This window comes from Gadus morhua, chromosome 23 (assembly GCF_902167405.1).
Source record: "Gadus morhua chromosome 23, gadMor3.0, whole genome shotgun sequence".
Classification (NCBI taxonomy): domain Eukaryota; kingdom Metazoa; phylum Chordata; class Actinopteri; order Gadiformes; family Gadidae; genus Gadus; species Gadus morhua.
The window spans coordinates 6,601,078-6,613,577 of record NC_044070.1 but is presented as its reverse complement, the minus strand read 5'-3'; the positions used below and the strand labels follow the sequence as shown (position 1 = coordinate 6,613,577).

The window sequence follows — 12,500 nt, the reverse complement described above, 5'->3', positions numbered from 1 at the left end:
TAAGGAGGATGTGTGACCAACGGTGGGTTTTCTTTTCATTTCTACGCTTCTGTCTTTCCAACGATACCAACGTCTCTCTGACCCCCACAGAGCGAGATTCGCTCTCACGCCATCCAGCCGTAGAACAAAAGCATGGTGGAAAAAAACGGGGAAAATAAAACGTCCACCGGCCATGAATATTTAGGGGCCTTTTGTGTGAAACCTCTAAGGAAGCCTCAGCATCTGTAATTGAGTTACTGGCTATTCTTTTCAATTGTTCTCTTCAAATTGCACGCAGGTGCTTCTGAGCAAGACGATACGGGGTGATGTGTGATTGTGCAGGGCTGTCTATCGGCGTTCTCTTGTGTAAGCTGAAATTCATAAAGACGAATGGTTCCTGACCTGGGTCGCGTCCAAATCACAGAGTGATTTAGGCAGTCTAAACTCCCCTTGACAATAGGAGGGGGGAGAGAGAGTGAGAATGCATTTGTGTGTGTGTGTGTGTGTGTGTGTGTGTGTGTGTGTGTGTGTGTGTGTGTGTGTGTGTGTGTGTGTGTGTGTGTGTGTGTGTGCGTGCGTGTGTGCGTGACTGGGTGTAATCGTTGTCCGTGAGAGTATGGGAGTGCTCACTTTACCCCATCAATGACTGTCCCCCCTTTGGTTATTTATGGTGTAAAGTGATCCAGATTGTTTGGTGACGGACGTGTTGAGGACATTCACAAGGCCCACGTTACCTGAGAAGCAACTTCAAATTCCTTCAGCCGACCTGCCACTGTATCCACCCCGGGCAACAAAGCTGCGCACGCACACGCACACACACACACACACACACACAGACACAGACACACACACAGACAGGCGCACACACACACACAGGCGCACACACAAGCACCGACACCCACAGACACACACCACAGTAGGACATAAGGCATACATTAAATCATATGAGAAAGAGTGAAAGACAGGACAGAAACAATAAAAGACAATAACAGTCTGTATCTTTGAAATATGTGATCCCATAACTAATGTGTCATAGCATAATCATGTAAACGCATCAATGATAGTGTGTTAGTAAGTATGCACTTGTGCAATGCATTAGGGGTATTAGTTTGGGCACATCTCACCAGAGATGTCAGGTACGGCTTGCTCCGGGACGTGAGACGCATGCCCTTCCACGCTTCTCGTGTCCGACAGGCTGTCCCCCTGCAACCTACGCAGACAACAAATAAACACAAGACAACACATAACACCATTACTTCCTGTCCACCATCAACAACACTTACAGCCAGCGTACGCTAAGCTAACAACCCCACACGGCGGCCTTCCTGTGTTTGGCAGACGGGGTCGACGCGTGGTCAAACATTGTAATCTGCGTGTAAATATTTATACTTTGTAATGTAAGATCCCCCGAAACGGACAAACAGCGGATGGCTATCATGTCAAAGGTGGTGAAACAAAGAAGAAGTGTTCACTGGGGATGATTATCTCTCAGCCAATAGGGGCTTCGGGACATCTGGGAAGGCTGCGAGACAGGAAGAACCTGTGGGCACGGATCCTATCTGTTCATCAGCGCTTCTCCTCCCGCTGAAGATGAAAATATGAAAACACACATCTCTGCAGTAGATTACATTCATATGCAACCAACGGTATTCAATTACAAACTCACCAGTGGATACAGCAAAGGAAATGTTCTTTCCATTTTTCCCCAGGAATTAACCGAAAATATGAAATCGGCTCTCTAATCCTACTTATCGCAAAACCTGAAGCATAACCGGCCCTAATCTTTACGGCTCTAAGGCTAGATGGCTCTTTCGCATGAGGATATCTGTATGGAAGAGGGTCTGGACGATCTGGGCTGTCTCTGCATCGTGCTGGAGAGATTTAGCGTCCTTGGAAAAGTATACTGTGGGCGAAACACAAACAACTTGAGGAATTTCTTGTTTTTTCATTCAGCGGTAGGGGAATGCTAACTATCAATCTCAGTGGCGATCTGGCGGTCTACAAAAAGAAGAACGTCCTACACGTGGCCTTTTGTCTGCTCCTCTGCTAAAGTATTTACACACGCACACACCGGAGAACGCACACATGCACGCACACACACACACACACACACTTTTAAAGGGCAAGGGGCATCGTTAAGAGCAATAATTTCACATTGTTATAAAACCTCCCTTTATAACACACTTCTTAACTGTCATTGAATTTATCCATTGTGATTTCGATTTCATCAGAATGATGGATATATCCCTGACTCTATTACTGGGTGATTCAAAGACGATGACAGCTGTTATAGTCTCCCTCAACTCCATCATAGATCCCTCCCTTTCTTCGCTGTCTTTAATAAAAAACAGTCCAAAGAGGATATCCTGAATATATGTGTGTATAGCCTGAGGCCACTGACTCCTGAACCCTTCCACAAATAATATTGCAGAAATAAAAAAAACATTTTTTTTTTTTGAAACGATCCATATCAGCCCTCCACCCCAACTTGGTACTGTTGCTATCTGCCATCTTGCATCCCCTTAGGGCCACAACATCTACTAGACCAGGGGCCCCCAACCCCTTCCCATGGCCTCACCCCCCAGTGAAGGTACTATCGGCCCCGGATCTGCCACATATTTTGTGTGGTAACCTAAGCAACACACTCTCATTACCATGTCAAAATCAGGGCCATAATTCATATTTCTTTGAGTAAATTTCCCAGCCATTCCTCATTGATGTCATTTCAGGGTGTTTTCAGAGTAGAGCATGCGTTTGGAAAACCAGGGCCTGAGAAGACTTTCTCTTGGGCTTAAGGGATGCCTTTGCACACAAAGGGGAGGTTAAGTCCTGTGAAGAGGGACTGACTTGTTGTACAGAGAATACGTAAGTAGTTAACCACATCTTAGGTCTTGAGGGAGAGGGGGGGGGGCACGACCGCAGACCAGACACACACGAAAGACAGACCGCAGAGGGCTGAGTTCTTGAGAACAGGCGGAGGAGGAGGCCTGCCCCGCTGCTGGGGGCTAGGGGGGCTCTATACCCAGAGCCCCTGCGCTGGGTAGCGGTGGGGCTCTGGGTATAGAGCCCCTCCGCTGGGTGGCGGTGGGGCTCTGGGTATAGAGCCCCTCCAATGGGTGGCAGTAGGGCTCTGGGTACAGAGCCCCTCCGCTGGGTGGCGGTGGGGCTCTGGGTATAGAGCCCCTCCGCTGGGTGGCGGTGGGGCTCTGGGTATAGAGCCCCTCCGCTGGGTAGTGGTGGGGCTCTGGGTATAGAGCCCCTCCACTGGGTGGCGGTAGGGCTCTGGGTATAGAGCCCCTCCACTGGGTAGTGGTGGGGCTCTGGGTATAGAGCCCCTCCACTGGGTGGCGGTAGGGCTCTGGGTATAGAGCCCCTCCACTGGGTGGCGGTAGGGCTCTGTCCTGGAGAGACACGTGGCGTGGAGGAGGGGGAGGAGGAGGAGGAAGAGGAGGATGTAGAAGAAGATGGAACCATTAAGAATGCCACTAAATCACTTTAATTAAAAAATAAAATAAAATTGTGTGGAACCCTCTCAATTCAGGTTTTATAAGAAATGTTCACGGTTACCCGAATTGGTTCTGGACATTTAATTCGAAATTATTCTCAATAAATATTTGCATTTTATGTAACTTATGACAAAATGAATGCACGTTAAATCCAATCCTCATTGTCAATACACTCACCTTGCCTGAATTGTAAAAGGCGAAGCATTAGCAGTTCCCCGTAGCAGGTCATGTGAGGACAGGGCTGCTGCGAATGCAGACAGCCTCTCGCTAGCGAGGAATAGCAAATTGACGCCTTCACGCTGTGGGTGTGAAAGGGTTTGTCACCTTCTCCTGGGCCTAGCAGCAGAGTACACACATGGTGTTCTGCTCAAGCTGTACCCTGCAGGCTGAAGAGGGCCGTGGCTCTGGCTCATTGGACTGAACTGACAACAGCTAATATTTTATCATCACTTTGGCTTCATTTAGCGTTTCGTCGCTCTTAGTCAAAGTTACTTTTTTCTATAAACACGGTATGAATGAGAAGGAAGGGGATAGCCATCGTGATCCCGGATGACATTGGGGGTGCAGATATTGGGGGTTTACAAACAGACCCTTTTGGCTGGGAGTCAAACAAGTTAGATACTTACTTCAACAGTAAGGTCGGGTCTTTATTTTGGTCTTTCTATCTGAGAGTGCCGCTACAGTATCATGGTAGTGTGTGTGTGTGTGTGTGTGTGTGTGTGTGTGTGTGTGTGTGTGTGTGTGTGTGTGTGTGTGTGTGTGTGTGTGTGTGTGTGTGTGTGTGTGTTCGACTCCTGCGTGAGCACCTGATTGTGCACATACCGACTCACAAACTCAAGCGCTGCTCCCTTCAGAAGAGCACAGAAAGCACGCAATGTGTTTTCAGCATGGTTTCCATCCTGATGATCTGTTTATTGTCGATCCACTATCCAAACACACACTATGAAAGACCTGCGCTTCCTCGCCAATGAAACTTGGGAAAGAATCGGTGGTAAGGGTAAAGAGGACGGAACAGGAATTTGGCTGGTACCGGAGAAAGAGAGTGAGAGAGTGAGAGAGTGAGAGTGAGAGTGAGAGTGAGAGAGAGAGAGAGATGGAGTATGAGGGGATGAGGGAGATGGAGTGGGCGAGAGACAGCTTGAATGAGAGAGACGGAGTGGGAGAGAGACAGGGTGAATAAGAGCGATTGAGAGAGATGGACAGATTGAGGTAGGGAGAACAGCTGCCTGCTGTTTCAGTTTAATCACACATTAGATGCTCGTTGCGTGAGCCAAGGCTGCAGTGTAGGCCAGCGCCCGCCAAGCATCCAACCCAGAGCCCAGGCGATAAGGTGAGACGGACCACGATCAACTCATCGGCATCCCATAATAAACCTTCAATAAACACCTCGCCGAGAACCCTTCTCTTCCTGCGACGGCCCCGAGAGAGGAGAGCGCCTCGCCTGATGAACGTAGCACCCAAACGGGCTCATGGGTCATGAATGAAGGAAGAGTCAACAAGACAAACTGCAGAGGAATCAACCTTCCCAAACAGACGCGTGTGCCTGACGTCTCGGCGAGTCGGGACCTGTTTTATATCGACGCCTGGGATCACCGCGACACCCGCGCACCTCCCCGGCCCGCCTCCGACATCCCTGCTCAGAAAGAACGGGCGTCGACTGCGTTTGATGATCCAGATTAGCGCGGGAAAAGAAAACAGGAAAGCGTGTCGGAAGAGGAAAAGAAGGACAATGGTGGGGAGACGGTATCAGCACACACCGGTGTGTGCTGATACCGTCAGCGTGTCACCGGCGGCACGGTGCAAACCAGCGGCCATCTTGATCTTGCAGTGTGCAGACTTCCGCCGAGACACAGGGAGAGACACATGGAGAGAGAGAGGCAAGGGCCCAACAGGGACTGCGCTGGGATGGAGATCGACAGTGACAGTGACAGGCGGTCAGCTTTAATTTGTGGAATTGACTACGACCAAGTATTAAAAATATGTAAATATTGCGACACGGTATTAGGATTATTCGTGTCGGTTCTTATATTGTGTGTGTTTTGACATTGAGGCTTGGTTTCGACATGTCCGCCATAATGCCTTCATGAATGTGGGCTGACGGAGCAGAACACATTTGACTAGTAGTCAAATGTGTGTTGTCAATAGTGTTGACAAGAATTATTTTTGCCTCCACTAAGATTTTGAGTCAACCTACAGAAGCAAAGTATCCTGAGTCTCCCATGACGAAAACAGACTCTGCCATCCCTTATATCCACGGCCTCAACGACAGCTCTGACCAGCTCAGGCCTGCTCTGTCACAGCCTTGGTGAACAGTGCTCAGCGTGACAGAGCGCATACCGCTGGGTTGTAGAGGAGATCAGAGTGTCGGCCCTGCCAGATGAGGGATAAGGAGGATAGGGACGCTGAGGGATGGAGGGACAAGAGGCACTTTACCTGGCACATCTGGAGCAGATGTTGAGCGTGACTTTGGCCTGGGGCTCCGACTGATACGAGCTGCGTCCTTGGCTGAACTTACTCCCCGAAGGAACCAGCCCCGTGACTCCCTCCATACGCAGGTCATCCAGGTCCTCTGAGGGGAGGGAGAGAGAGAGAGAGAGAGAGAGAGAGAGAGAGAGAGAGAGAGAGAGAGAGAGAGAGAGAGAGAGAGAGAGAGAGAGAGAGAGAGAGAGAGAGAGAGAGAGAGAGAGAGAGAGAGAGAGAGAGAACTTAGGTTAATGAATCACTTCCACCACTGCAGTGTTGAATGTGATGAATATCCAAAGTGAATAATCCTATCTTACACTGCAGATCAAGAGCCATAGAAGGACACTATACCTATTTATATAAATAATGGATACTGAATAAGATAATATTATTGTTCCATTTAAACCGAATTAAGGGAGTTTATCAAAGAATAAACTCTGTTTCAATAAAAACATATAATTCAACAAGAAGACAAGTGTGAAAAGCTGGCAGGAGTCAGAAGAGTCCTCAATAGCAGACATCTGTTAATAGCTTTTAAGATAAATCTGTTTTTATAACCATTATAGTCTTCAGGAGCCTGAAGGAGGAAGGTTACACAGACTTCCTTCTAAGGCAATGACCCAGACACACACAACATTATCCCGCCGTGCTAGCCGTGCCCTCAGGCAGACACACACACACACACAGGCGCACACACACTCACACGCACATAGTTACATTGCAAACACAAAAAGAAAGCGATACGGCAGGCCCCTCCAGAACCTTCCCCCCTCCTCACTTTACTTTATCGCCCGTCTCATTCCCCTGGTCTTCCTGATCCCTCCTCCTCTGACCTCGCTGTCAAAACAACACACGGACGTATTGAGTTCTCCCTCACACCTACTCCATCTCACGTCCCACCACCCTGGGCTGGAAGGCCGCTTTAGACAGAAAAGGAGGAGATATTATGTATACTCAAGGAACAATTTGTGCCTATAACATGTAAATGCTTCAACATGGTCCTAAGCGGACGGACAGCCATGTACAATTCATTCCCGTTTTTGTTCCTGATGTGTGTAATATCGGGCTATATTGTTACTTGCAATACCTCACTCGCAATCCTGTCAGGCTTTCCAGATCTGCTAAAGTGTTTGGAGAGTTATTTTCCACTGTTACCCAGAATGGCTTTCACTCCTCGCCGCTGTTTCCTGTCGTTCTACAGCCAAAAGAGCAGAGGTGTTGGGATATATGAGGCTGATATTGCTATCTGCCAATAACATAAAAGACACCTTTGACAATGTCGATGTGTTTCATGTGTATTCAGCCAATCACATAAAAGACACCTTTAACAATGTCGATGTGTTTAATGTGTATTCAGCCAATCACATAAAAGACACCTTTAACAATGTCGATGTGTTTAATGTGTATTCAGCCAATCACATAAAAGACACCTTTAACAGTGTCGATGTGTTTAATGTGTATTCAGCCAATCACATAAAATACACCTTTAACAATGTCGATGTGTTTGATGTGTATTCAGCCAATCACATAAAATACACCTTTAACAATGTCGATGTGTTTGATGTGTATTCAGCCAATCACATAAAATACACCTTTAACAATGTCAATGTGTTTGATGTGTATTCAGCCAATCACATAAAATATGCACTTAACGATGTCAATGTGTTAAAAGTGTGTTCAGCCAATCACATAAAAGATACCTTTAACAATGTCAATGTGTTTAATGTGTATTTTTCCATTCATATTTCTCCCAGCGAGGTGTAAGACCTCAACTGCCTCAGGCTGGAATGATCAGGTTCAGGTATAATGAGACACCAAACCAGTTTATCTTTCCGAGCATGATGGCAAATTCATGCATAGGAAAAAAGGGTCGCAGTATCGACCGGACAGCGATCGTAAAAGCCAGCTCGTGGCAATGAACAAGGCCTGTGAAAGGATGTCATACATCGAGAGCATCTGTTTGTTCCTTTAACACGGTGGACAGTTCAGCAATGGTTTAAATATACCCAGGAATGCCAGAGGTCGATCCGAATCCGCCACACGCTATTGGTTGGTGGCTGGCGTAAAAAAAAAGGGTTAGGGCCCTGGATTTGAGTAGGAGTCTAGAAAGCTGTTGGTCATGCTGTTGGGAAAATGGTGCATTCCTTTGACAGGAGAGGAATCAGGGAGGGAACGTGGAGATGTGATCCGTCAGTGTGGCGGTTTGGGATTTCAGGACGAGCCCCGTCATTGTCTCTGCCCCGGTGTATTCCTCCCAACCTGTGTGTGCACGGGTCAGACAGACTACCCGCCTAGAGCTCCTTATAGCCCCCTAACCCCCCACCCCACCCCTCCCCGCAACCTCGTCCCAGGAGAGTAATGTCCCGACTAATCACCCGGATTAGTCCGAAGAAAGACTTCTGTCAGGCAGGCGCCAAACCCATCCATCACCCGTTTCCTCTCCCTCTGACGGAAACCCCTCTCCGGCCCACGACCACGTTCCCGACACAGCCGCGGGGAGCGGGCGTGGCCCCGACACGCAAGCGTGAGACTAACACACATGCCACCGCTTAGCGGAGCTGTTTTCAGGTACTTCAGAGGCTGAGCTCGTTTGATCCGCTATGCATTAACGATACAACCGACGGCAGGGCTCCCGCGTTAGATGTATTCGATATGCTTGTTTTTTTTGTTCTTATTGCGGCTTCGAGCGATGACTTCCATCGATGGCATCAGAGTGAGTCGGCAGGTTTTAAGTCCTGAGAAAGTAAAAGGTATTGTTGCGGTGTGGGAGGTGGAGGGTGGGGGGGGGGGCGGGGGTCTGGCAGGTCCCCGCTGATACCCTGGGGCCCCTCCACATGAGAAGACCCATTCATCGGCCCGGTGTGCGTGGAGGCCGGACGGGGAGGGGAGGGGGAGGGGGAGGGGGAGGGGGATGAGCTGGGAGGACTGAAGAGGGCAGAGGGCGATCTCACTCGACCTGGGGACCTATGTGTTGCCCTCTCTTCCTCCAAGGTCTCTCTCTCTCTCTCTCTCTCTCTCTCTCTCTCTCTCTCTCTCTCTCTCTCTCTCTCTCTCTCTCTCTCTCTCTCTCTCTCTCTCTCTCTCTCTCTCTCTCTCTCTCTCTCTCTCTCTCTCTCTCTCTCTCTCTCTCTCTCTCTCTCTCTCTCTGAAGGTCGGCATGTCACCTACAGGCCATAGCCAAGGGGAGGGAGAGAGAGAGAGAGAGAGAGAGAGAGAGAGAGAGAGAGAGAGAGAGAGAGAGAGAGAGAGAGAAAGAGAGAGAATGGGAGAAAGAGAATGGATAGAGAGAGGGAAACAGAGAGAGAGAGAGAGAGGATGGATAAGAGAGATACAAGAAAAAAAGAAAGATAAGGAGAGCACAGAGCCCGACGTCAGTATGTACAGCTGCGTGTCACCTGGGTGCTACCTTCATCTCAACTCCACCTTTGTCCCCTGTCCCTGTTTTCCCCTGCTCCAGGTCGTGATGAAGTGACACTCAAGACGGACGGAGACACCTCCGTGTCTGGAGGAATGAAAGGACGGGTCATATACGATACTTGCTCGGTCACCCAGGTAAACAAAGCGTGCGTGTTGTGTGTGTGTGTGTGTGTGTTCGTGTGTGTGTGTGTGTGTGTGTGTGTGTGTGTGTGTGTGTGTGTGTGTGTGTGTGTGTGTGTGTGTGTGTGTGTGTGTGTGTGTGTGTGTGTGTGTGTGTGTGCGCGCGGAGTGTACATCCAGTACAAATAGCAGATTATTGCTTTAGTAGGGACAATGGGAGCCATTCCTTCCCCGGCCAAAGAACTAAATAAGCGGGTAAACCCATGACGACATTGTGAGGATCAGTTGTTCTGGGCTTGACTACAGTGGCTGATAAAATCCGATGTGTGGGACTGAACTCAACAACAGGCCCGCCAAGAAAGGAAGAGAGAGAGATGAGCTCATTCCTCACACAGAGATACATTGTGTGTGTGTGTGTCTGTGTGTGTCTGTGTGTGTGTGTGTGTGTGTGTGTGTGTGTGTGTGTGTGTGTGTGTGTGTGTGTGTGTGTGTGTGTGTGTGTGTGTGTGTGTGTGTGTGTGTACTCTGTGTGTTGGCATAAGAAGTGTGTGTATGTGTGTGTGTGTGCGCATGTGCTGGCTTTTGTGTGTGAGCGTGTGTGCTTTTGTATGTGTGCGTGTGTGTGCCTGCGTGCGTGCCTTCGTGTGTGTGTGTGTGTGTGTGTGTGTGTGTGTGTGTGTGTGTGTGTGTGTGTGTGTGTGTGTGTGTGTGTGTGTGTGTGTGTGTGTGTGTGTGTGTGTGTGTGTGTGCCTGTGTGTGTGTGTGTGTGTGTCCCTCTGTTCAAACTGCTCCTCGGTGGACCTCAGCAGAGGAGTCACCTGCCGGTCTGCTCGTCAACAGGCTGCTTCATAAGGGCAGGCACGCTGACGCCATGTTTCCCCTGGACAGGAGAGCCTGTTTCTGGGGCTGTTCAATATAAAAACAGAGGGATGTGGCTCTCAATGTGTCTCTCTTTTTTCCCCCATCTAATGTTCTGTTCCCTGGGTTTGTTTTCTCTACAGAGACACGTGTCGGCGGTTCAGCTCCAGAATACAGCCGGCTGCTGTCTGCTGGCTGCAGGCGCCCGTCTGCACAGCAGCAGGTCAGTGGGAGCAGACAGACAGGTACCACACTGGTAGAGAGACAGGTGCACAAATATAGGTAAAACAGTAGCAGACAGACAGGCACCAACATAGCAGACAGACAGGTACCACCATGGCAGACAGACAGGTACCACCATGGCAGACAGATAGGTACCGCCATAGCAGACAGACAGGTACCACCATGGCAGACAGGTACCACAATAGTACCACAATAGCAGAGAGACAGGTACCAATATAGCTGGGAGACAGGATCCACCATAGCACAAATATCAGTACCACCATAGCAGACAGACAGGTACCACCATGGCAGACAGACAGGTACCAACATAGCAGACAGACAGGTACCAACATAATAGTCAGACAGGTACCGCCAGAGCAGACAGACAGGTACCAACATCATAGTCAGACAGGTACCAACATACCAGACAGACAGGTACCAGACTAGCACAAATATAGGTACCACAGTAGCAGATAGACCGATACCGACCTAATAGACAGACAGGTACCACAATAGCACAAAGATAGGTACCACCATAGCTGGGAGACAGGATCCACCATAGCACAAATATCAGTACCACCATAGCAGACAGACAGGTTCCACCATAGCTAGATATCGGTACCACCATAGCAGACAGACAGGTAGCACCACAGCTAGATATCGGTACAACCATAGCAGACAGACAGGTACCACCCTAGCATACAGACATGTACCACCCTAGCATACAGACAGGTACCATCATAGCACAAAGAAAAGTACCACTGTAGCAGACAGTCAAGTACTGGAGCAGACAGACAGCTTCTGGAGTACCACTACAACGCTCAGAGAGGGGGGTTTGTCTCTAAATGGACACCCAATGGGAGATAGGATAGGAAAAACCGACGTAGGCTATGTGTCTTGAGAGTTCATGGAGCTTCACCATTGAGCTCCGTATATTTTGAGCTATTCATGTGTGAAATCAATTACGGGTCGTATGTAATGTTTGATCAAATAAACTAATTCCAGCAGGGTTGAAGACATAGGGTGTATCTGAATCCTCAAGTGGCAGCAGTGAAATGTATACTCCGTGGCAAGAAAATAAGATGCACCTCCATATAAATCTTATCTCAGACCTCCTCAAGTCAAGACTACCGTGTATAAAAGACCAATGTGTCAAGTGTGTAAAGCTGGATATGGTATTCCAGTAAGATGTACCCACTTACTTCAATAATAACAGCATTTTGGTGGCAGTGGAAAATGTGTCAGTGACTAATGAAAAGAATAACAAGCGGTGGTACTTTGAGTGAGACAAGCCTGATGAAGTGCACTCCCTCCACCCGAACCCCACCCCTCGCCCTCCCACACTCAACGCCCCTCTTTATAGGTCTACCACGGCGCATCCCACCGTTGTCTCAGGTTCTACCGCTACTACCACCCAGCCCCCAGCCACCCACACTCACCCCCACCCAAACCCCCACCCCTATCCCCCCCGTCTAGACACAACAGACGTCCGTCCACGCCCCATCCGTCAGACTGACACATTTCCACTGCTTGGGCGGGGGGAGCAGGGGGGGTGGAGGAGGACAAGAAGGTGTAGGAGGAGGTGAAGGGGAGGAAGGTGAAGGGGTGGAGGTGAGGCTGAAGCAGGAGGTGGAGTTGGAGGAGGAGATGAAGGTGCAGGAGGAGGTGGAGGTGGTAGAGGTGGAGGTGGAGGAGGTGAAGCAGGAGGTGGAGGTGGAGGAGGTGAAGCAGGAGGTGGAGGTGGTGGAGGTGGAGGAGGGGAAGCAGGAGGTGGAGTTGGAGGAGGAGATGAAGGTGTAGGAGGAGGTGGTAGAGGTGGAGGTGGAGGAGGAGATGAAGGTGTAGGAGGAGGTGGTAGAGGTGAAGCAGGAGGTGGAGGTGGAGGAGGTGCAGCAGGAGGAGGCAGTGGAGCAGGACATGGAGGAGGAAGTGGAG

The 12,500-nt window shown here is 49.4% G+C and overlaps 1 protein-coding gene across 1 annotated transcript in view; it reads right to left on the bottom strand.

Annotated features, from left to right (window-relative positions):
* Window positions 1-12,500, bottom strand: part of c23h8orf34 (chromosome 23 C8orf34 homolog) — a 70,306-nt gene that overhangs the window by 19,624 nt on the left and 38,182 nt on the right. Inside the window, exons 8-10 of the mRNA XM_030349620.1 lie at window positions 5,919-6,054; window positions 1,104-1,189; window positions 714-775 (exon numbers count right to left, since the gene is read on the bottom strand). Of these exons, the coding sequence (XP_030205480.1) occupies window positions 714-775; window positions 1,104-1,189; window positions 5,919-6,054 (284 nt within the window). The remainder of the gene's footprint in view (window positions 1-713; window positions 776-1,103; window positions 1,190-5,918; window positions 6,055-12,500) is intronic.